We start from the raw sequence: 26123 nt of genomic DNA, 5'->3' as shown, positions 1-26123 counted from the left end.
ATTCAGAAAAAGGTAGGCATGAAGTGAGTAGCTTCACTGAGGTTCAAGATCACCTAAAGAAGCATTATTTTGAAAAGTGACTCAAATCTGCTCTGATACAAAGCCTGAGAGCATTTCTGCTGATGTGGACCAACTGAGCTGTAGCAGTCGGAGTGAAATAAGACCGGTTTCCAGATGAGGCAGGAGCTAAAGCAGAGCCAAAGCAGGTTTAGTAGGCTACAGGTTAATATGAGAAGACTCACGATGTTCACTTCCTGCAGAAATGAAAGAAATTCTGAGTCATTTTTTACTCTGTAAAACTTTTATTTCTTTTTTAAAATGAATCATTTCTGTTTAGAACAAACATGAAAGTCATGAAGCAATGCTACATTTTCCTAACAGCAGGTTTGCTAGTGGTGCTGAAACACGTGAGCATCCATAGAAACATGCACCTAAACAGGAGGCCCTGTCTTCATCATAAATTCAAAAAGCTGCTACAGATTTTTACTTCTATTGCATCTCTTTGCAAAGTTTCACATTTCATAAACACTTCTGCTCTTTACATCTCACATATATATGTATACTTTTACACATAAAAGCTACTCTCTCTTTGCGATAAAACTAAAATAATAGAAATAAAAAGACAGTAAGACACGAAAGTGTCTGAAATGGTCAGATGCATTCATCAAGTCGAACATTTTTCTCTTCAAATCTTCTCTGAGGTTTGAACATCTGCTGTACTGACACAGGAGGAGGAGGAGGAGGTCTGTTCCAGAGATCAGACAGATACAGATTAAAATCTCATTAGGAACATCTGTCCCTCACCTGACCACCACCATCACTGCCAGACACCAGCAAACACTCTGGTTTACTGGTTACACCTGAATGCAACCCGCTGCAGACCAATGCTAACTCTCAAAGTTTGGAATCGCTCACAAACGTCCTCATGTTTAACTTAAACAGATCAGAAAGGTCAATTTTTTCTGAATGAAAGGAAAGGTATATGTTCATTTAACACCACGCTGCAACCTGTACATACTACCTGAACCACTTTAGGGCCAATTTCCTCCTTCAACATCTCAACGAACAACCAAGACTGAGTGGTTGAGCAATAAAGGACTCTTTAGATGAGCTGGTGTTGGCCAGCTGGAGCTGGCGAATATCTGAACCGACCGCGTTTACATCCAGTCTGAAAAATAATTCCGACATGAAACACGCATTAATGTCAGAGGTGTAAAATTACTGTCGGCTCAAGCACTTCCTGAAGGTCTCCTGGACCTCCACAGTCCTCCGTGTTAAATCTTCTAGGAAGAGGAAGTTTGTGTTCTGATCTGATCTTTGTATAAATGAGAACAAAATGAAACCACATTTTCTTGATCCAGAGAAGGGTGGACTCCCGTCCCTCACTCTGAAGACGCTTGCCGAGCTGTTCCTGTCGGTGTTTGCGATGAAGAGAAGCAAGGCGAGAGGCCATCACAGCCTGATGTGTGAAGTCTACAACATCTCTCGGCGTTGAGTTTTACCGTGAACCGTTTTCACCAGGGAGACACCATGATGAGAAAGGTCTCGTGATCACCTCGTGGTACTGCATGTGGACGATCCTTTAAGTTCGGTTCTTTCAGGTAAAAGTCTTTCTGTACGTCTCCTTTCACCCTGCAGATCATCTCTTTAACCAAAGTCCGAGTTTTAAAGGAAAACGTGACATCCTGTGAGAGATCCTCGAGTGCGAATAAAAGTTCACATCTGAGTGTTCGGACCATGAACTCGGTTAATGTGGCGGTCGGGTTTACGCCAGGTTTCTGTGCAATTTCATCGGATTTGTTTCATTAGTTGTGTCAGTGTTACCTATTGATTACTTTCCAACTACAGATTACAGTTTGATTGTTTTAGTACCAAACCCCCGGCAGACAACAGGTTTCTGATCTTTACAAGTTCACAGAGTAAAATCATGTTTCTGATTTCTGACAGGAAGTGACCTCACAGTGAAGCTGGGACTCTGATTAGCTGATTTAATTTAGTGGCCTGATTGGTCAACAGCTGCTAATATTTTAGCAATGTTTTACCATGTAGACTTTTGTTATTTCAAGAAATATAATACAACTTAAAAAAATCATTATTTATTTTTGATCTTTTGCCCTTTTTTGGAGAGAGAAAATCAGAAATGTTCACATTTATGTCTTGAGAAACAACAGCGTAGACTTTAGCTCTACACTGACCGTCAGCAAAAACACCTGGTTGGCGTGTTTTAATCACATAGTGATCCCAGAATACTTGATAAACCTGTCAGTAACCACCAGGGCTTTGGTCACATCACCAATCATCTCTGAGGTCAAAGTTCAGCATTAAATCCGTCATGAGCAAAGTCATTGATGTTTCAGACGTAGATCTGCACAGAGGTAAGTTTTGTTAGCAAACGTCATAGCAAGAACTTTAATTGAAAGCTTCCTGTTTACTGTCTCCTCTAGAGTCACACCTAACTTAGCTATAGGACTGTTAGCTCTGTCATCTATCCACGCTGTAACATGTTTAAAGTAACATATGAAATGGAAGAAAACGTAAAATAAACCCACAGACATCTGTAGCTTTACAGGCCTTACCCTAGCTTAACTTAAAGTCTGACCTGAACTGAAACCCAGATCAAAGTTGGTTTGTTAAAAAATTCACTCAAAGACAGTCCATTATTTTTCATTAACCTCAGAGGATCCGTAAAGTCTTCAAAAGCACGGAGCTGTCTGTTCTGCCTAAAGGTGAACAGCTGTGCCACTGTCACACATCAGGACTGCGTTTCCCAGAAGCCACCTGTTTTCTTACTGGTTTCTTGCTGGGCTGGTTTTCTCGGATCACGTTTAACTCTGTGTTCATTGACATAAAGCGTCCACAGCCTGAAGCAGGGGGCGCTGTAAGCAGTTTTGTTTAATTATAGACTGAGTCCAAATAAAACACGACTCCACGCTTGTTCTGGCTGTGTGATGAGTTATTCCTGAAATTTTAATTTAAAAAATCTAAACTTTGATTGGCCACAGCTGTGTCTGTGTTTGGTTAAAGCACGGTTTTATCAATCATTTCATTTTTAAAGCTCTGACCCTTCCTTTCAGGTGTGTTTGCATTATGGCTGTAACAAACATAGCTTCAGATCAAAGTGAATCTGTGGCGTGGGAAAGGTAGGCGTGCAGCCAGAAGGGCGGGGCTAGGCAGAAGTTTAGCCCCATCAGCCCTTGGAGGACAGGGACAGACCTGTCCATCGTGACAGAACAGGTACGTCATGACATCATCGTTGGTCAGTGATGAAAACAATAAGAAACTTGCATTAAGGCACACACTGGGAGACAATTTCACTCCAGATGAGATCTGAGAGGCTTTCAGGACGAGACTGAACCCCTTTGAGTGCCTCACTTTGATTGGTCACTGTGGCTCATAAAGGCCAAAGTAATATTTCATGCTTGGATGTGTAAATTTAGCTCTTCCTCTCACAATACCAAAGTCCTCATTATTCTGATATTTAAACCTTTCTAATACTTTTCTCTGAAATTTTATTTCCTGAAGATTACAAATTTTCAAATCACTTGAATCAACTTTTACTTCCTCTCCAAAAATCGGCGTGTTTGCATCGACCTGAAAGCGTCTGCAAGTGGAGGCGTGTTTTCAGTTCACAGGCGTGTTTTCAATGCAGGAAGCTGTGGTCACATGACATCAGTGCTAGAAGTCAGTTCAAACATTTTCAGCCAATCAAACGGCAGATAATGATGGAGCAATGACGACCTCATCCGTCCAGCAGGAGGCACAAGGCCGTGTGTGTGTTTGTTTGATCGTTTGTTTGTTTTGTCTCTCAGGAAGCATGTCGGAGGACCAGTGTAGGGGCAGGGCTCCACTGGCCATGAGTGTGGTGGTGAGGGGTGGGAGAGCATTCACAGGAACAGGGGGGGGCGGGCTTACCCAACATCCCCCCAGAGTCCAGCGGGTACTCCAAGATGGACGCTGGTGCCGCCAGAGTGTACGGGTAATCGTATGGCGTCGTGTAGATCAGGCCAGACTCAGGCCCCACCCCTGCCATCAGTGCCGGTGTTCCATTGGGCAACACTGTCTGGATCTGCCGAATCAGAGGCATGAGAGTGGGGCCTGTGGGGGCGGGTGTACGCAGGGCAGTGGGCGGTGCCAGTACGGGGGCGGGGCCTGAGAGGACACGAGAAGCCTGTTGCGAGACGCTAGATGCTGCGAAAGAAAAGGCGAGGGATGCTGGGTATGGGTAACAGGAAAGGGGAGGGTTTATAAAAAGGGGAGGAGTTTTAGTATGCTTGCTGTAAAAAGACAAAATGAAAATCTGAATCAAACGGTGTGAATGGCATCTAAAACACTGCATGCTTCATGTTTTTCATTTTAACCAATACATTTGGCACAAATGATTCATGTTTAAAATGACTGTGTATGATTGGCCAGTCTGTCTCTTACAGGTTTTGATGCTGGCGTCTCTGTACGTCCCGTTCAGGATGGCCAACTCCATCAGCTGCATCTTCTTCAGACTGTCCTCGCCCTCTGCCTGAAACACAGACACGACTTTCAGACACGCGTGTGCTGTGAGAACATGCAGAACCGACACACACAGCAGCTTAAGTTCACACAGAATTTCATTCAGCCTGAAAGTATCAGATGTATTAAAAAGTATGAAAAACTGTAAAATACATTTAAAAAGAATCTGAAATCAGCCACTACAGAAAGATTCATGTTGTATATAACAATCTGTAAAATATCCAAACATCAGTAAATGATCACAAAAGATCGTACGGTTACTGTGTAACCTGAGTTCTCTCCTATACTCACTCTACACCTACGACTGCACGGCCACTAACAACTCCAACATCATTGTGAAGTTTGCGGACGACACTACAGTGGTGGGTCGTATCACCAATGGTGATGAGACGGCTTACAGGGAGGAGGTCAGCGCCCTGACCCACTGGTGTCAAGACAACCATCTCACCCTCAACGTTGCAAAGACAAAGGAGTTGATAGTGGACTTCCGGAGGTGCAGAGAAGTACACACCCCCATCACCATCAACGGCGCTGCTGTGGAGAGAGTGAGCAGCTTCCGGTTCCTTGGTGTACATCTGGCTGAGGATCTTACGTGGTCAGTACACACAAACAAAACAGTGAAGAAGGCGCAGCAGCGCCTCTTCTTTCTCAGGAGACTGAAAAGATTCGGCATGAGCCCCCGCATCCTCAGGACCTTCTATCACTGTGCCATTGAGAGCATCCTCACTGGATGCATCACCACCTGGTATGGCAACAGCACCGCCTACAACTGCAAAGCTCTCCAGCGAGTAGTGCGGTGCTCTGAACGGATAATTGGAGGTGAGCTTCCCTCCCTCCAAGACATCTATAGGAAGCGGTGCCTGAGGAAAGCGGGGAGGATCATCAAGGATTCCAGTCACCCCAGCCATAGCCTGGTAGCCTAGCCTGCTGAAGTGGAGGGCTGAGCAAGGCGATGACCCGAAGGTCCACCCCCAGCACCGTCACCACGTGCTGTCCGCAGACAGATGAACCTCAAGAGTAAACTCGAACAAGACACTCGAGGTCAGTCATAAAGTCCCAGCTCACTGAGCGGGTCCGTGCTGGCCGTGTAAGCCCATGACACAAAGGCAATGCACCAGATAGGGAGTCAGCAGGCTGGAGAGCTTTCACTCACAGGCCGTGTCAGACACAGCGAGGTCTGACAAGCATGTAAACCCGCGGCACATGGTTAGCAGGCCAGAAAGCACAGGCAGTCAGCTACAATGAGCCTGTGTGCACGCTCTCCACATGATCTCCAGCTGGAGCCTGGGGTGCACAGGGCCTGAACCCGGAATCCTAGGAGCACAGTGAGGAGAGGAAGCGTCGCTCACCGAGCAACTGAGTGGGGACCCTACTGGACACACAACCCAGCAAGAAGTGGGCAATGCCAGACAGGGAGCCAGTGCTGCTGGAGCGTAAGCCGGTGAACCGTGGGCAATGTGCCAGGGGAACACAGCCCGCAGCGTCAGCACGGCCGCTGAAAGCAGAGGGCTGTAGGGACGTGACCCAAAGGGTCTGTCCCCAAGCCGCAACACCACCCTGCGCCGTCAGCAGACTGGTGAGGGGGCTGGCGGTCCAGCCAGCCGAAGCCCAAGTGGGGAACACAACCCGAAGGTCCACCCCAGGGCCGGGCGTCTGCTAAGTGCTGTTGCAGCAGGGGCGAACTCGCTACTTGTGCACAGTCGGCCCTACAGGCTGGAGAACACTTACTCACTTACTGACTGGCTCTGACTCACTGCAGTCAGAGCTGAGAAGCCACTCCGCTCGACAATGACAGGAGCCCCGCTGGTTGTGTGAACGGCGCACTGCGGGTAACACACCAGACAGAAAACTGGCTACACTAGGCTGGAGAATTCTCACTCGCCGCAGCGAGGTCCAACTGGCGTGTAAGCCAGCGAATACGGGCAATACTCCAGGAGAGCACAGCCTACCAAGCCACTTGAGCACGGCAGCTGGCTATCGCCATGACAGAAACCCGCGATATGCAGACGACGCTCCAGATGGGAAGCAAGAGTGGGCCCGACAAGACACCTGCGGACAGTCGGGAAGTGTCAGCTCACTGAGCGGGCACCTGATGGCCGTGTGACCTGTGACACAGGGGCAACGCACTAGACCGAGCCAGCGCCGCAGGCTGGAGAATTGTCAACTGCTGGCCCATGCCTGCAGCGGAGCTGGCCACTATGCCCAACTCAAAGGATGTCAGGAAGAAGGAGGGTGGTTGGAGGACAGCTGAACCTAGGCTCCGAGTCCTCCCCGCCTCACCTGAACACGGCCATCTCCACATCCCTGCATAGGCCCCTCAGCACAGCGAGGTGGCCACAGGGTAGACAGGCAGTCCCATCAGGTACAGTGGGGCAAAAAAGTATTTAGTCAGCCACCGATTGTGCAAGTTCCCCCACTTAAAATGATGACAGAGGTCAGTAATTTGCACCAGAGGTACACTTCAACTGTGAGAGACAGAATGTGAAAAAAAAAATCCATGAATTCACATGGTAGGATTTGTAAAGAATTTATTCGTAAATTAGGGTGGAAAATAAGTATTTGGTCACCTCAAACATGGAAAATCTCTGGCTCTCACAGACCTGTAACGTCTTCTGTAAGAAGGTTTTCTGTTCCCCACTCGTTACCTGTATGAATGGCACCTGTTTGAACTCATCATCTGTATAAAAGACACCTGTCCACAGCCTCAAACAGTCAGACTCCAAACTCCGCCATGGCCAAGACCAAAGAGCTTTCGAAGGACACCAGGAAAAGTATTGTAGACCTGCACCAGACTGGGAAGAGTGAATCTACAATAGGCAAGCAGCTTGGTGTGAAAAAATCAACTGTGGGAGCAATCATCAGAAAATGGAAGACATACAAAACCACTGATAATCTCCCTCGATCTGGGGCTCCACGCAAGATCTCATCCCGTGGGGTCAAAATGATCATGAGAACGGTGAGCAAAGATCCCAGAACCACACGGGGGGACCTGGTGAATGACCTGCAGAGAGCTGGGACCAAAGTAACAAAGGTCACCATCAGTAACACACTACAACGGCAGGGAATCAAATCCCGCAGTGCCAGACGTGTTCCGCTGCTGAAGCCAGTGCATGTCCAGGCCCGTCTGAAGTTTGCCAGAGAGCACATGGATGATACAGCAGAGGATTGGGAGAATGTCATGTGGTCAGATGAAACCAAAGTAGAACTTTTTGGTATAAACTCAACTCGTCGTGTTTGGAGGAAGAAGAATACTGAGTTGCATCCCAAGAACACCATACCTACTGTGAAGCATGGGGGTGGAAACATCATGCTATGGGGCTGTTTTTCTGCCAAGGGGACAGGACGACTGATCCGTGTTAAGGACAGAATGAATGGGGCCATGTATCGTGAGATTTTGAGCCAAAACCTCCTTCCATCAGTGAGAACTTTGAAGATGAAACGAGGCTGGGTCTTCCAACATGACAATGATCCAAAACACACCGCCCGGGCAACAAAGGAGTGGCTCCGTAAGAAGCATTTGAAAGTCCTGGAGTGGCCTAGCCAGTCTCCAGACCTCAACCCCATAGAAAATCTGTGGCGGGAGTTGAAAGTCCGTGTTGCTCGGCGACAGCCCCAAAACATCACTGCTCTCGAGAAGATCTGCATGGAGGAATGGGCCAAAATACCAGCTACTGTGTGTGCAAACCTGGTAAAGACCTATAGTAAACGTTTGACCTCTGTTATTGCCAACAAACGTTATGTTACAAAGTATTGAGTTGTATTTTTGTTATTGACCAAATACTTATTTTCCACCCTGATTTACCAATAAATTCTTTACAAATCCTACCATGTGGATTCATGGATTTTTTTTTTCACATTCTGTCTCTCACAGTTGAAGTGTACCTCTGGGGCAAATTACTGACCTCTGTCATCATTTTAAGTGGGGGAACTTGCACAATCGGTGGCTGACTAAATACTTTTTTGCCCCACTGTAACCCTGGTCGTCTGACCAGAGTCAAGCTTCATAAACATCATCCTCCTGAGAATCAACCTCCACCGGCACAGGCCTCACAGAGGCGGGGCAATGGGAGGCAACGCTGCAGCCATCATCTCCATTTTAGCCCAAGAGGCACAAGATTGGGGAGGGCTCTCCATGTCCCCAGCCTGCCTGCAGCTGACGTGTCAAGCTCCATCCCTGTAGAGGGAGCGACGAAATGGCCGCCAGCAGGGCATCAGTTACCCTCACGCCCCTGTTAGGGCATGCTGCCCTGCCCAGGGAGGGCCCGAAGGGGCGTCCAAAGAGACCAGGGACAGGGCTATTGGGGGAGGGGCCAAAGGCAAACTACTCCCACCATGCATAGCAGCAACCATCTGCGGGCAGGGGACCACAAATGCTGGGATGCAGCACACTCACTGCCTGCAACCAGACCAATCAGGCAGCAGCGGCACATGAGATAGGAGGCGCTGTGGCTGTATGACATCATCAACCTTGAGGTTCGCTCTACTAGATGGGACCTCAGGAAAGGCTAGTTCCCACACCCGTCATGCTCTAATTAAGAGCTGAAGGGACCCATTTTGCCCGACACTGTGCCTGGGGACCAGCAGGGGGCAGCCCAGGGACAGGTGGGTGACAGGTGACAGGTGAAAGCGTATGCTTGGAAATCTGACATCCTTCCCACTGTAGCCGAGCAACGAGCCGAGTCTTGCTGGCTGCACCCAAGCTATGGGCAACGGCAGACAGGCTAACAGACCGGAGAATGCTCACTCGCCAGCTGTAGCACAGCGAAGTCCCAGTGCCGTGAAGCCTGCAAGGCGGGCAAGATGCCGAGGGAACACGGGCAAGATGCCACACACACAGACGGCAGCTCGATCGGCAAAGGAACCGGGCCACAGGAGACCAACTAGGGGAAACCGGGGCCGAGGGAAAGATAAAGGGGAACCAAGCTAAGGGGAACCACGGCTGAGGGAAACCAGCTAAGGGAGACCAAGCTAAGGGAAAGGGCAGGGGAGAGGCTAGCACCCAGGGAGGCTGCCGAAAGAGGCTCCTGACGGATGCACACACACACAGCACTCTCGAAGAAAAGTCACTCACACACACGACACAAGTGGAGATCAAACAATCACGTCAAACAGTCATGTCATGTCTGCACAGCTGTTTTATACGTGAGCTGTGGGGCGTGGCCGGGCAAGCTGGAGTGTCTTAAAGAATTATCAACGCCCCACGACCAAGGGGGTTCGTACCCCGTATATATGGAATATATAACGGTGTGGAGAGATAGTCTCGATATGCTAGAGACCATTCAAGTCCCAGAAATAATTTGTCAAATTAAGATGACTTGAACTCATGATGGTTACAGTATCCTATGAGCACGCTCAGTAACCAGCCTGCTTAGGGCTGTGCAGACCACATGGGGCGCTGCTGTCCACCACACAACGGCGATTATTTCTACCAATTCCTGAGAGGAAACACAACACAACATCAAACACACACGACACACCTGCCACGAGCTCGTTAGACAATCAGCTCGTCAGTTAACATCTTTCATTTTCTTCAGTCCAACTACAAACTGACTTCTAAACCACTTTGTGTCTCTGCAACATGAAAGTAACTTCAATGCCTCCCTCCAACTTCCTGTTAGAAAACACGCACACACACACACACGCACACAAAGAGAATCATCAGGTGCCCAGACTCACTTCCTAGTTTTTTTTCTTCCTGCCTCTGCACAAATCAAGGAAGTGAGAGTGGAGGAAGTGAAGATCAGCAGAATCACTGCACTTCCTGTCTCTCTCTCTCTCACACACACACACACACACGCAAACACACACACACACACTCCTAAATCTAGAAGTGATTCTAACATGAACATGAAGGTTAAAGCCCAAGGGCTGAAACCCCAAAGTGAGGTTGATGTCAGCGACCCGAGTCCGTTTACCTGCCGAATCACCATGGTGACTGATGCTGAGCATCACCAGGTGAGGCTCAGAGTTTCCTCTGATTCTTTAATGCAGCATGTTTTCAGAGTGAGAGATTCTCTGTGTGCAGCATGTTCCTGAAAGCAATGAATGAAGAAGCTCCAGCAGATCAGACTGAAAGTGCACGTGTTCATGGGGCGATCGTGGCTCAAGAGTTGGGAGTTCGCCTTGTAATCAGAAGGTTGCTGGTTCGAGCCCCGGCTTGGACAGTCGCAGTTGTTGTGTCCTTGGGCAAGACGCTTCACCCGTTGCCTACTGGTGGTGGCCAGAGGGCCCGGTGGCGCCAGTGTCCAGCAGCCTCACCTCTGTCAGTGCGCCCCAGGGTGGCTGTGGCTACAATGTAGCTGCCATCACCAGTGTGTGAATGTGTGTGTGAATGGGTGGATGACTGGATGTGTAAAGCGCTATGGGGTCCTTAGGGACTAGTAAAGTGCTATACAAATACAGGCCATTTACCTTTCATGTGATCAAGTGTTCATGTGATCATGAAACATGAACGCCTTATAAAAACCAATCACATTCGTTCCCTCTGATCTGATCTCACGTGCCCTTCATCAGGCTGTGGGACAGGAAGCTGTCATGTTTCACAGCTGTGATGTGAAGCTGTCACCTAGGAAACAAACAGCAGCGCTGAGCGTGCTCAGAGCAACATCCTTCCTGCCATTCAAACCTTTATTCTTCTCTGTCACAAATCAGCAGATTAACCAGTTTCTGCTGCTCCACCTCTGAGGGGTTCACCTCTTTACAGGTTTCATCATCATCATAGACCTTTAATGTCTCTGGTCAGAGCACCTGGCGCTAATAGAGATCCCGGCTTAACAGAAAAAGTTGATAAATAGCAAGTTTTAGAGTTCATCAAGCCAGCGAACTTGAAGAAAGCCTGGATATGTAGAACTTCCTTTGTCCTCACAAAAACACACACAGGTCAGAGGTCAGGGGACTCACAGCAGGCACGAGCAGCTTGGTGACTTCATCTACAGCTCGTTTGAGTTTGATGTCGGCTCGGTTCTGGGCGTCTTCCACCATGATGAGGACATGAAGGTCCTCGTTCAGGTGCTCCCAGTTTGGCTTCCCTCTGTTCTGGTCTTCCTGCAGGTGGAGACATGAGTGAAGACAGAGACAAGTAGTAAATATTCACATGCTGTCTGGTGTTCACAATTGACTGACTTTGGTGAAATGCATCCAGGGAGTTACAGTTTGTTTTTACATTCACTGTCTGTAGTCCTCAGAAGAGGGGCCTCAAAGCTAAAGGCTCTGTGTCCCATTCTACTTTTAAATACTCTAGGAACTATAAGTAAGCCACCAGATCACAACAACAGTCACCTCAAGGTAATTTATATTATAAGGTTAAAAAAAACTGAGATTAACTGAAGGCTTTACAGGGAGTTTTTAGGACTTCCTGATAATAATGAATGACAGTCGTCCAGCCTGGAAGTAATAAATGCATGAACTAGTTTTTCAGCGTCACTCTGAGACAGGATATTTCTAACTTTAGAGATGTTGCACAAATGGAAGAAAGCAGTCTCACATATTTGTTTAATATTTGCATTGAAGGACATGTCCTGGTCAAAGTTTAACTAATTGGTTACACTTTTTAACTAATTGGTGTGTGTTATATGGCTTCATGGACAGATAGAGCTGGGTGTCATCTGCATAGCAGTGTAAATGTATGCTATGTCTTCTAATGATGCTGCCTAAGGGAAGCATGTATAATGGAAACAGAATTGGTCCTAGCACTGAACCCTGTGGAACTCCATAATTAACCTCAGTGTGTGAAGTAGATTCTCCATTTATACGAACAAATTGAGTCTGTTAGATAGATATGACACAAACCACTGCAGCACAGTACCTGTAATACCTACAGCATGCTATATATTGCGATCTTCTGCTGGCGTTCAGCCTGTTAGCGTGTTAGCAGGAAGTCTGCTGAGTTAGCAGAGGATCGGCAGATGATTGGACGATCGTTTTCTTGCACAGATGAGTGGTCTTAACAAAAACTGTATGAGTTTCAGCACGACATCAGTGCAAAACCAACACCCCCCTCATTCATTGTCCTCCCTCTCCTCTAGCTCCATCTGGCTTGTGTTGAACTGTTGCTACGCCTGTCTCATGTACCTCTGTTAGCGTAGCAGGTGGCTAACCTTGTCAGCGTCACACACGCAGAAACACAAACACGCATGTTTTTTCAGCAGTTTGACCTGAAATGTTTGAAATAGTTTCTTCACTGTGAATCATTCAGAGAGTCTTAATCCTGAGGAGACCGTGTGACTCGGCTGCTTCTGCAGACTCAGAGCTTTCACAGGAAGCAGCTCGTCAGCTCTTATTTTAGAGTCTCAGCTCTTCCTGAAAGTTGGCAGACAAACTTTCTGACACACGGGTGCATGAAGCAACATCCTGTTCGGAGTTGTATTTAAAATCTCAAGCTAAAGACAAATTCATGTCACAAGTCTTTCTTCAGTCTGACAGGACCTAACCCTAACCCAAAATGTCCTGTCCTTTCTGCCAAAGCAGAATGAAACTTTATAAAGTTCAGAATGCAAGCTGGGATTTTGGCTTCAGTTTGAAGTTCAAGCAACAGAAGAGTTTAAGAGCTTTTTTGGAAGGATGTGTGACTTTATTTTTATAGTTTTCAAACTGAACTCTAATCAGTGAAAGTCTCAGTTTTAGGGACAGACCATCCATCTGAGACAGCGACAGATTTTCGGGCTTCGTTGGAGCCACAGATACTTCCTGTTTCGGACATGAACTATTTCTCCAATCAGGCCCATCCCACATTAGTCTGCACCTGCATGAAGAAAGACCCTGCTCAAACTGGTTTGGTCCACTGAGCTCAGGCTGGATCCTGCATGTTCTTCTGCAGGTATCTGTTTCGGGTTGAGTGGACATTCGCTGTGATAGGATAGAAGTTCAAGTAAAAGGAAAGACGCAGCTCAGCGTTCGTTGATGCACTCAGAACCTGCAGATTCACAACAATAAGCGGTCACTTCACTGAGCGACCTAATTCTACTGACACGTTCTATTCTGACTGATCTCCTCTGTGCACACATCAAACCGAATGTTACAAAGTCCTTCAGAAAATGCACAATAAAACACAAGCAGAATGCAGAGTTAACCCTAACATCTGGAATAAAATTCATAAGAACACACTCTCTGTGATAAGGAAATGTGTCATACCTCAGCAGCCGTGCACGTTCTCACTCTTCTAGCTTCTCAAACAAAGAGAAGGCTCTTCGTTCGTTTTAAATGTTGAAACACATCTGAGTGATGCTCAGGCTCACGTGTTCTGTCTCTGGATCAGCCCTGCATATCTACACCAGATGTGTATTTTCATATGTGTTGTTCTTTAAATGAAAATCTGCTGACTGACCTCTGACTGTGTTTCAGTGTCAGGCATTTTCACTTTTTACGTCACTGCTTTGATTAAACCAAGAAAATCAAATATTTGAAATATAAGAAGAAAAATTTCATCTTATGCCTTCTGTGTGCGTGCGTATGAGCGTGTATTCGTATCTTTGTGGGTAGCAATAATTGGAAGTTTACTACACTTATGGGGACCAAAATCCTGGTCCCCACAAGTCTGAAGGCATGTTTGAGACTAAATGTGTTTTTAGTGTCAGGGTGATAGCTAGGGCTTAGGCTCAAGGTTAGGCATTCATTTTTCATGGTTAGGGGCTAAGGAACGCATTGTGTTAATTACATGTCCCCACAAGATATGAATACCTGACATGCTGTGTGTGCATGTGCACGTTACCTTCTTCTTGTCTCTCATAGAGCCTCTTCCTCTCACCATGATCTTACATCCAGTTTCAGCCTCCAGCTGCTTCGCTGTCAGACCGCGAGGGCCCAGAATCCTCCCCACAAAGTTAAACTGACATACACACACAGGTCAGCCTGTTACCATGACAACCTAAGCACTAATCAGCCAATCCTCTTTCAGAAATAGCCATAAATAGTTAGAATGAATCTACTGAGTCGTAAAACTTTGAAACAGAGCAACACTGATGGAAACACAGGAAATGAATTATTATTGGTGCATCACGATGATCCACACACACAGACATACGTCGGGATGCTCCTTCACGGGGACGTAGAGTTTCTCCTGCAGCTGCACCGTTGGGCCGACAGCGTCCGGCAGCTCGCTGCTCTTCTCCGATCCGTTCAGCGTGTCCGTGTACATGTCCTTCCTCACGCGGCTGATCTCTGAAACACACACACACGCAGGAAGTGGAAAACTGTTCTGCGGTCTGGCCAATCAGAAGCTGATTCTGTTTGGAGTTCGTGGCAGAGGTGAGTGGGACGCACAGGCCATCAGCACTAAAACACCTGCAGCAGGTAAAGAGGAGCTGATGGAGCTCGGAGGGAAACAAACAGCTGGAATCAAACTTAACTGAAAACCGATGTTTCAGCGCGCCGTCTTCAGACTTGTCCTTTATGTTCAGGTTTTCAGCGCTGGAGGCACTGTTTCTCTGCGTTTTGTTTTGCTGCTCACCTTTTCTTTGTGTTTGGAGTAAATCTGATCAGACATTCAGGTTTTATATTTGTAACTGATTTAAAGGTCGTGTTCATATTTTTCCAAACATCACCGTGCGAACCTCTGAAACCTGAGGTGACGATGATGTTCTCACCTGATTCCATGATCTGTCATTCCCGTGTCCTCTTTAGCTTCTTGTATCTGCAGGTGAGATGGATGTGATGGATGATGAAGGTGGAACTGATGATCTGTGTGACTGCTGCTCTCCTCGTGGAGTTTGAACCTTGAAGCAGCCAGACGATAACCTGACCTGCAAACATCGGTCAGCTTTCCCTTCATGTTGAGCCTGATCAGTGAACAGCTGAGTGTAATAATGTTCATGTTTCACAGATCAAGCTCAACTGAAGAGAACACTTTAACCTGTGTGGTTTCTTAGTCTTCTAGGTCCTGCAACTCCTTAAGTTCTTAAGTTTAAGGCATTTGGAGGTTCTTGCAAATGTTTCACTGGACAGAACGATGTGGTGTCTCGGGTCTTTGTCCTCTGGTAGGCTTGTCCTCTCGGGGGTCATCCTCACAGTTGCTGACCCACCCTGTAATCATGTGAGTTATGGGTCAAGCTGTGAGTTGGTGTCGAACCACCTGAGAGGAGGTCTGAAGACTGTGTTACAGGCGGCTGATTGCTGATGGGTCCCCCCTCTGTGGAGACCACCATCCACCTTTACTGCAGTTATAACGGTTGGTGTTCTCGGTCCTTTCTCCTTTACAGAGCCGCAGCTTTATCACTGTGATAACTTTGACAGATTTGGTCCTGCAAATGTTTAACACTGGGACATGTCTGGTTACAAAATAAAGCAAAAAAGCAAAACAACATGTGACAACAATCATTTGACATCACCCTGCAGACGAAGACTTAGGCCAGCAGACCTTTGGAGAGGTCTGTAGTTAGAAACCAGCTAAAAACTCTAACTGTGTTATAGCAGCTAGCTGTGGGGTTCCTCAGGACTCCTGTGTTGCTTCTGTATTCTTTCATGTGCATGTTTTTAGCATGTTGGTTTAACATGTGGCATTGAAAGTGTGTTTAAGCTGCAGCTCAGCTCTTTGTTTCTGTCTTGAAACAGCAGCAAGTAGGGACGTGAAACCAGTGCAGCTTTCACAGGAAGTTGCAGTATCCCAGGTAACTGTTTCCATGATGATCGCACATCTTATACTGACCACCACCCCGGTAAGATTTATTTCTCCCTCGCAATGCATGCTGGGAGACTTTATGAAGCTGTCTGTGTGGTGATTCAGAGCAACAAAACAGCCCTCACCATCAGCCAATCAGGAGCTAGGAGTGCGCACACACACGCACACACACATGCGCGCGCACACACACACACGAACATGCAACTCTGAGTTCTGAGTTCATCCTCATGTCAGACGGCTGTTTGCAGCAGACGTCTGTGAGCAGGAAACAGGAAACAAGCAGCTGCACAGGTAGGAAACACCTGAGCATCTCCTCAGCAGGTTAGAATCACACTAACCTGCTGGTTAGCATCAGAGACTTTCCATCACATCAAGTGAGCTCCTCACAGTCTGCAGCTCCTGCAGCATCACGGCCACAATAACCAGCAACATGGGAGCAGGCAACCCGCCCTCAGGACCAGTGTTGGTCAAGTTACTTGAAAAAAGTAATCAGTAACTAATTACTGATTACTTCCCCCAAAAAGTAACCCTCTTACTTTACTGATTACTTATTTTCAAAAGTAATTAATTACTTAGTTACTTAGTTACTTTTTAAAAACACGATTTACAACCTGAAGAGGTGAAAAAGCGATAGCTCTTTCAGCCCAATTCTACTTTTTCTGCATAATCCATCATACAAAATGTAATCAAATGGAAAAGTATCTTTTTAAAACTTGTTTTATTAGTTTTAATCTTTTAACTTTATGCATCAAGCAAAGATTTAATTATATGCAACATTCTCTGACTGGAAGAAATTAGTTTAACATTTAAACCTATTTTCTGCACATTCCAGCTCATAAAATAAAATATTTTGTGTGTTTACACTCAGTCTTTCAAATAGATGCAAGTAAAACACAGCAGAAAATAAATAAAGTCAAAGACTCAGCGGTCCTGTTGCTCTATTTTCACCTGTAAAGCAGGAGTGGGGCAGGCGGAGGTTTACCCTTGGGCAGGTGTGCCGCGGTCAGTGGAAGAATCCGTGAGTTTCTCTGTGAGTTTCCCATTACGTCGTAGCTACTCGGTGCTTGTTGGAAGTTTAGGGGTTTTTTTGCTGTAAAAAGAAGTTTTCTTCCCACGCACAGTGGACACTAATGTTTTTGTCACTTTTTATGGAATCAAACTCAAAGTAAGGTCAGTACTTCCACGCTTTAAACGCTGCACGCTCATACTCTCTCCCGCACTCGATATGTGATCCATTGTTGATCTGCACACAGCTGTTGTCACGGACGTCGCACTCGCTTACGTCACTGTCATGAGACAGACAAAAATCACGGTTTTAGTAACGCAGTAACGCAGCGTTCCTACGGGAAAGTGACAGTAATCTAATTATCGTTTTTGCAATAGTAATCCCTTACTTTACTCGTTACTTGAGAAAAGTAATCAGATTACAGTAACGCGTTACTGCCCATCTCTGCTCAGGACACACCTCCAAAATAAACCAACGTGCTTTCAGTCCGCCTACAACATTCACTTCAATGTCAATGCCCCGAGTCATGGCGCAGAGGAGGAGATCACCAGCCATGAAAGGTTATCGTATAAGCACCATGTCCTCACATGGTCTCTTCGTCACCCTCATTGTCGCCCTGATTCCAACGTGAACCATCACAGAGGTCTTCAAAGGATCATCTTACACTGAGGAGTCAACACAGAGACCTAACAGGCAGGAACGTCCTCTCTACAATGGTTAAAATGGGATGTTGGTCCTCACAAAGTCAGACAGACACACACACACTGGTACTAGTGGTTTTACTGTCTGAGGCTATTACAGCAGGGACGCCAGCCAGAGGGGATTCTGGGTAAATTGATTTTCTTCTCTCTCTCTGACTGACACACACACACACACACACACACACACACACACACACACACACACACTTCATCTGAGCTTTTGAATTAATTGATTAGACCAATTAAATGATGAATAGCTGCACTTAGTGTAATTGAGACGCACACAGAGGACAGAAATAAAGAGGAGTAAGGTTTCATACTGTGGTGTGTTCAGGTGCTGTTGGAAAAGCAGTGTTCAGACACATGCCACAATTCTCCCTAGCGTCAGGTCTAGCCGTCCAATCACAGCGCACTTTCTACATCAGTAACTCACAGGTAAACAACACACCTGACACGTTGGCCATGTTGGTCCGAGTTCACAGGACTCTACTGTAAACGAACCTAACTGTTATTAAGTGTTTATTAGGTAAATACCCCCTGTGGCCATCTAGTGAAATGCAGTCTAACCCTAGCATCTACAACCCGGCTCTAAAAAAGCTCACTCGCTGAGAAAATGTAAATGTAAGCAGAATATTGAGTCATATTTCATTATCTATAGAAATCAAGTGTTTAAACTGAGGAAATCATTTCACCGTTTTAATATAAATATCAGATATATTTGAATTGTCTCCAAAAAGCCTGGTGTTTAGCAGCCAATCAGGTGAGCGGGCAGCAGGTCAGTCTCATGACTGGGTATAAAAAGAGCTTCTTGGAGGGCGTGTGCTGTACAGACGTGTCTATATCCTGCACACCTGAGTGTCAGTGTAGTGATAGCAAAGCTCATCTGGGCATGTGTGGCTAACTTATAGATAGCCGGCCAGCCTCAGCGTGCTCGAAGTATGAACTTCATGGAAAAGCAGATCACCTGACAGAGACACAGGTGAGCTAATGTGAGACAGGTGGACGTCTGCTGCATCAGTCTGCAGATCAATCGACCCTCACTGACCATGAGCTTCTTGTATTTCAGTCCTTCTCAAACTGTGAAACTTTATTCAAACATTCACACCTGCAGAAAACATCTGTGCGCACACAAACTGAACCAGATGTTCTCATTCCTCCACCTCGATGTCCGCTGGAGCACTGCCACATAATGTCAGCAGTCACATGACCACAATAACCTCACAGCAGCCCAGAAGGCTCCAACAGCACAAACACAGCCGAGGTCCAGTTCAGGAGAAGCTAGCAGACAGCAACAAGAGCCGCCTGTGTCCCATCCACCTGTCAGTCACAGAGGCCATGCCCCTAATAATGCAATGAGGCTGTAAAGTGACTGAGTTGGATTCCTACTGATTAGTGAAAATTGTGGGTGGGGTTAAACGTGCCAGCTCACCCATTTGTTTTTTAATCTTTCTGATCAATGAAATCAATAAATGATGATCAGTTATTAAAATCCATGATCACTAAAGTATGATACGTTACTCGAGTATGCTTCAGACAGTACTTTTACTCTGAAAACACATAGCACACTTTCTGACAGTACTTACTGCAGTACATGTAGTACTGCCAGCACTTTAACTTGTAGAAGTTTTAAAAGAAAAAGTATCAGGATGGTTTCAGTAAACTTTTCCTTTGATTTAAACCCTCTCGCGCGCGTGCGGGTCTCACCTTCGTCCAGGAGCCTCTCCAGGTGCTGGAAGATTCCGCAGAAGTTCGGCAGACCGCTCATCAGCTTCTTGTCGTTCATGAGTTGCATCAGGTAATCCGGACCGGGTCTGGGCTTCTCCCTCCCCTCCATCCTCCCCACCACGACCCGCCGAACTACACGGATCCGGACCGCAGCGGACTGCACGGCATCAGCATGAATCCAGACCCGCTCCAGACACGGAGGCGCCTTGAGTCCCGCACGCTCGGCTCCGAGTCCGGGTTTAACGCTCCAGCTGCTTCGGCTTTGCCCGGCTCTCCGCCCTCCGCTCCGCGCAGAACAGCGCTGTGTGTCGGCCAGCAGCGGCTCTGAGCCTCCGCTCCGCGCACACGGGGGGGCTTCAAAATAAAACTCTAACTAACTAACTAACTAACTAACCAAATAACTAACTAACTAACGTGTGTGTGGTATTTTGTTCCCAGGCGTCACCATCAATAAAGCTGCTCCGTTTGAACGTGTCCCTCTAAATAGTTTTATTGGTTTTAATGGTTTTTTTCACATGGAAATGAGTCTCGTCCGCCTCCTCCTCTTCCTCTCCCTCTTCATCACCCACCTCCTCTCCAGAGCCTGGGACTCACAGAAGAACAAAGGAGGGGAAAACAAAAACTTTTCTTCTTTGTGAGTTTGGCTGAAAATCGCTTTGGGTGATGAAGAGCAGGAGGGAAATGAAGAGGAGAAGCGTGATGAAGAGGAGCAGGTGCAGCTGCTCCTCAGAGCAGCTCATGAAGAGTTTAAGGGTTGATCCGTCACCTCCGTGAGGAGGTGTTTACTTCCTGTAATGAAGGCATCCTCACCGTCGTGCTCACCTGTACACTTACCTCAGGGGTTGGATCATAAACACATCTAAAACCTGCAGGATCCCGGCCCTCGAGGCCTGGAGTTGGACACCTGTGCTCTACTAGCTCTGAGTTAACAATTACTGAAAGTAGTTTTTTCCTTGCCTGCCCAGCCCTTTCCTGGTGTGGACCCAAAGTGCCCTTTTGTTGAGGGTTTTTTGTGTATGTGTGGCGTCCTGCCTGTGCTCCTCAACAATAATATTTAACTTTTAATCACAGTTCTGCTAAATTAAAGGATCTTTCTTGCATCTGTCACATGATGACCATTAACCAGTGATCGCTCTTGACTGCAGATACGAGTCGGGAACCAGCTCGCAAAGAGCCCCTACATGTTTTGACACTTGAGCTGTGAGGAGTTGTGAGAAACAGAAAGTAACTGGGAGACGCAGACTGAGGCAACAGAAACCATTAAGTAGGTGAATAGCCTACACTGTAGTCTACAAAACACAGGAGTGTTAGCTTATTATGGACACGTGGGTCAGCTGTTCTGTGGAAACATGGTGTGTGTGCCTGTACATTACCTGTCCTTTATTACCTGCACACGTGTCCTGGTCATTAGCTGCTAGCTAACTGTGTAAGGCTGTCATGGATCTGCAGCTCTGTCCACCATCTCAGGGAACAAGTTTAAGAAATCTTATCGAGTGATATATCACATGAGAGGAGAGAGCTACCGCACAGATTTTCATTATTTTAATATGATGCTCTACGACGTTACAACGATACCAGAAAGTTCCTCAAAATTACACACAGCACAGATAAAATCTCAAAATTTTATAGAAGCCAAACATTTCCGCAGATTTTGCTCCAAGCATATGTGTAAATATCATAAAACTGGATAATAAAACGGAGGCTCCTCAGCCTGAGCTGAAGGCTCTGAGTCTGAACAGACAAAAAGTCACCGTTTTGGTTTTAGGACGTCTTTCAGCTGGTGGAGGTCAGTCGGGTGGACAAACAAGCCCATCTGGGGTCAGCTGACAGGGTCACGTGACCAGAGCCTGGACGACCTGTTACGAGTGGAACAATGAAAGTTTTCTCTGACGGACAAACAACAGAGTGAGAGTGTGTGAGCGCAGGCGAGGTGTGTGTGTCCACTGGTTTCATCAGGAGGTCACTCCAGTTTCTCCCCTTTACTTTGATCACATGATCAGAGCACCACATTGTCAGCTGAGCACTGACGAGTACTACAGACTACTTCAGTGTACTGAGAGGTACTACAGGGAACCACAGTGTAACAGAGATTTATGCAGTACTTGTACTGGCATTTTGTTTTCGGATGAATTTCTGGAACGACAGAAATCTGCGGACCTCTCTGCCCACTCTGATTGGTGGGAACAAACAACATCGCTGTCATGTGACCTTTAGGAGACCTTCAGACTGCGTAGGTCACACTGACCTCAGATCATAAGGTCAAAGGTCACGGTGATAGAATCACAGCCTCCTCTGTCTGCATGGGGTCTGTTCTGAGCTGGCTTGAGCTTCTTCTGCTTCTCCTTCGGTTCGATCCACACTGTGGACAAGCGCACGCACCTGTGACTCACCTGTGCACAGATGCTCTCTGTCATCAGGCTCTCTGAACGCTGACTCAGTGAAGCCCTTTCATATCCACAGCCTTCAGTCTCATCTTTAGAGGAAGGTTTAAAAGCTCAAAGACAGACATCAGCAGTCTTCTTGTGGTGTGTGTGTTTGTGTGTGTATGTGTGTCACAAAATGTACTTGATAATGAGGGTGGGAAGTTGCAATAATCCCCCCAAGGACCAGAAGCAGACAGAAATGGACCCAGGAAAATCGGACCATCCGCAGCCACCAAGAGTACCGAAGACCCGAAGCCACACATCTCTGCGATATCCACCTGCCTATCCCAGCAGGAGAAGGAGGGAGGCTCCAGATGTGGTGGCAGTCCCAGACAACCAGTGGCGAGAGCAGCCGAACTCGCCAGAGGACGGCCACCCCAGTGCGAGCCGGAATCAGGGTTCCAGGGATCCAGGCACCTATAAACCGCCCGGTACCTGGCAGGTACCTGGGAGCCCCCTCCCAACATATTTAAGATTGAATCATTAACTAATGGCAGGACTTCAGACATGAGAATGACACCAACAGAATGATCTGCCATTTGACTTTCTTACTTTTCCCTATGAAGCACCGTTGCCTGTGGGAGGGCTTCCAGGAGATTCCACAGCTGTTTCTGTGCAGGTTCATCCATCCATTCTTTTCCACTTATCAGGGTCGTGGGGCATGGGGGGGCTTACCAAAGGCTGAGAAGCAGGGTACACCTTGGATAGGTCGCCAGTCTGACGCAGGGCTAACACAGACAGCCATTCACACCTACGGATAATTCCAAATCATCGATTAAACTAACCCCACTAACTGTGTGTGTTTAAACTGTGGAAAGGCCCCGGCCACATGGTGCTTTATATTCTAAGGTAAAGCAAGCATTTGGTGACAGTGGGAAGTAAAATCTTCCTTTTAACAAGAAGAAACCTCCGGCAATACCAGGCTCAGCGAGGGGTGGGCGTGGTTACAGGAGGGAGATAATAATAATAATAATAATGGATTGGATTTATATAGCGCTTTTCAAGGCACCCAAAGCGCTTTACAATGCCACTATTCATTCACTCTCACATTCACACACTGGTGGAGGCAGCTACAGTTGTAGCTACAGCTGCCCTGGGGCAGACTGACAGAGGCGAGGCTGCCATATCGCTCCATCGTCCCCTCTGGCCAACACCAGTAGGCGGTAGGTATCTTGCCCAAGGACACAACGACCGAGACTGTCCGAGCCGGGGCTCGAACCAGCAACCTTCCGATTACAAGACGAACACACAATCGCCACGATCGCCCCTAGATAGGCGATTTAGTCATTATCATACCTGCACACAGCTGCACAGGTGCGGCTCTGCAGGAATCATTGACAGAGTCAAACTGAGTTAAAGCTCAGTCAGCAGCTGTAGTACTGCACAGAGTACTGCAGTACTGTAGTGTAGTGCTGGGTGTCATACAGTGTATGATACAGTATATAGTAGTAGTACTGGTAGCTCTTTATGTGTTGACTGTCCAGGTTCAGTTTGTGAGGACGTGCAGTGAGCATTCCTGCTCCCCTGCGTGCCTACCCTCTCTGGGACTCCTCCTCCTCCTCTGATGGACGAAGGAGGTCCTGGGAAAAGGTCGTGGTTTTTGGTTCAGACTGATTACCAACCCCACAAATCACCACAGACACTTTCATTAAAGGAGCAGCTCCTCTAAGATGAGGAGGCCGAAGAGGAGTCAGGGAGACGCCACCACGTCTTCCTCTTCGTCCTGCTCCTTTCACATTTTCTCCCACAGTCGGGCCTTTTAGGAGTCCTGGATCAGCTCTGGCTGTTTGGGTTCAGTCCAGCCCTCCGAGCTGTTTGAAAGGAGGCCGGAGCGCACCCCCGCTCCCCCTCCTCCTCCTCCCGTTGTCAGCAGCGTTAGACTCTCAGAGCGTCTTTCAACAGGGAAGAAAAGAAAACGGTCTTCATGAAGAAGGCCGGCTGGTTTCAGGAAGTAAGGGGGGGCACAGTGAAGGAGTCTTTGTGTCGGCTGTTTTCCGCCCAGCGACCACTGATTCATATTCAAATGGAGTTCTGAATGGACACACACAATGATGTCATTCGAAAGAAAGAGAGAACTCAGTGGGAAGAACGTCATGTGACATGTTAGTCACATGACGTTCTACAGAACAGAACCATCTGTAGAGCACCTCCTCAGTGGTCCAGCTGCCTCAGCCAGCTCTGATTGGATGATCTGGGGTTTTATCAGGTGGGTGGAGCCACCAAAATTGACTGAAACCTATTGGTTGGTTTCTTGATGACCTTTGACCCTGCACAAACAGTGTTACTGAGGAACAGAATGAAGCTTTTTAGGACGCCCGTCCTGATAAAGCCTCCCTCCTGTCCCAGCAGCAGGGAGAACACGTTCAAGGTTGAAGGTTGAAGGTTCTTTATTTGTCACATGCATAGTTATACAAGTATAACACACAGTGAAATGTAGCCTGACACGCTCCTCGACATGCGCAAAAATGGGGGGCGGGGGGGGGGGGTAGAGGAAGAACATTATATATATATATACAGACATATAGTATATACACTGGGTGAATGTGCAGTAGTAGCAGCAAGCAGGTGAATTCTGTACATTAATATGAATAGACATCTGACTATTTTACAGGATAGACAATATAAACATATTTAAAATTAAAGGAATTGAAATGTACATTGTGCCTTGGTTTAGAGTGTTTGGAAGAGTCCTGACTCAGTCAGTTATAGATGATGTGAGAGGGCGGGTGTGTGTGTTTAGGGCACGGATGGCTTGGGGATAGAAGCTCCTCTTGAGTCTCTCTGTCCTTGCCCGGATGATGCGGAACCTTCTACCAGATTGCAGAAGTTGGAACAGTTTGTTGCCAGGATGGGACGGGTCCTTCAGTATCTGCTCTAGTCCGGCATCTCCTGGTGTAGGTGTCCTGAAGCGGGGGGAGAGCAATCCTGCAGCAGCGTTCTGCTGTACGGATCACTCTCTGGAGAGCTTTTTGGTCCTTCACACAGCTGTTCCCAAACCACGATGTCATGTTCTGTGTGAGGATGCTCTCCACAGCGCCTGTATAGAAAATCCTCAGGATCTTTGGAGAGACCCTGAACTTCCTCAGTTGTCGTAGGTGATACAGGCGCTGCCTAGCCTTTTTGGTCTGGACCTGAATGTGGGCAGCCCATGTCAGGTCTGAGGAGATGTGGACACCAAGATACTTGAAGGACTGCACCCTCTCCACTGGAGCTCCATTGATGATAATGGGCTTGTAGTCTCTGTGCTGACCCCTTCTAACGTCCACGTTAGACTTCATGCAGTAAATTGTGTCACATTTACATAACTCGTTTAAATACTCTCCTCCTGGGAGTGAAACAAACACATGTGCATAAGGCCCAAAATGTTGCTGTTCACAGCTGTCGGGACAAACAGACTCTGAGCCTCTGCAGGAACCCTGTGTTTGTTCTCTGCAGACATCAGTGACTCTGACCCCAAATGCTCCTCTTCCTTCCAGCCTCTGTAGTGCACGATACATTCACAGGCTGCTCTCATTTATATGACCTCCAGAAGATTTGCGTTTTGTAGTCCATCTTCTGGATATTGTAGTTTCAGCACGGTGGACACGCAGCATCCCATTGTTAAGCAGAGACGAGTGTGAGGTCGTTCCACTTCTCAGCGCACCGCTCTGCACTTCTCCTCACCTCCTCTCTCAAGCTCTCGAGGCCTTTAAACCCAGAGTTCAAATAAATCAGCCAGGCCCTCTGCAGGGGAGCAGGTGAACTGTCAGAAAGGGAAACTGAGCCACTTCCTGCTGCAGACGTCATTTCCTTGAAAATCATAATCAATAACTGGGCATCAGACAGAGGTCGGGATGTCAGAACAAGAATTCAACCGGCAACTGTGAGGAACCCGGACAAACACATAGACACAGATACACACACACAAACACAGATACACGCACACACAGACACACACACGTGTGTGTATTCATATCCTCATGGGGACATCTCATTGACTTAACCCTTCCCTAGCCCAGGGGTCGGTAACCTGCAGCTCGGGAGCCGCATGCAACTCTTTGGTCCTTATACTGCGGCCCCGCGTGGTTTGGGTAAAATAAATGAGAAGTGTTTAGCTGAAGTGTATTTTATTTGTGTTTAGTTCTTTTTTTAACTTGTAGTTCTACATTGGAAGA

At 47.2% G+C, this 26123-nt stretch overlaps 1 protein-coding gene across 2 annotated transcripts; it reads right to left on the bottom strand.

Moving 5' to 3' along the window:
- Positions 1-294: 294 nt before the first annotated feature.
- On the bottom strand, positions 295-20089 carry qkib (QKI, KH domain containing, RNA binding b). 2 transcript variants are annotated; one of them, XM_080868653.1, is made up of 6 exons: positions 19526-20089; positions 14522-14658; positions 14210-14326; positions 11404-11547; positions 4426-4513; positions 295-4212 (listed from the first exon to the last, which is right to left on the bottom strand). In XM_080868653.1, the coding sequence occupies exons 1-6, from the start codon at positions 19653-19655 to the stop codon at positions 3806-3808; spliced, it is 1023 nt and encodes a 340-aa protein (XP_080724779.1). In that variant the 5' UTR covers positions 19656-20089; the 3' UTR covers positions 295-3805. The 2 variants fall into 2 exon arrangements, with proteins under 2 accessions (XP_080724779.1, XP_080724780.1); XM_080868654.1 differs by lacking the exon at positions 14210-14326.
- Positions 20090-26123: the final 6034 nt, after the last annotated feature.

This window comes from Rhamphochromis sp. 'chilingali' (assembly GCF_963969265.1).
Source record: "Rhamphochromis sp. 'chilingali' genome assembly, chromosome: 20".
Taxonomy (NCBI): Eukaryota; Metazoa; Chordata; class Actinopteri; order Cichliformes; family Cichlidae; genus Rhamphochromis; species Rhamphochromis sp. 'chilingali'.
Note: the sequence above shows the minus strand (reverse complement) of the source record. Positions and strands in the feature narration are given on the sequence as shown.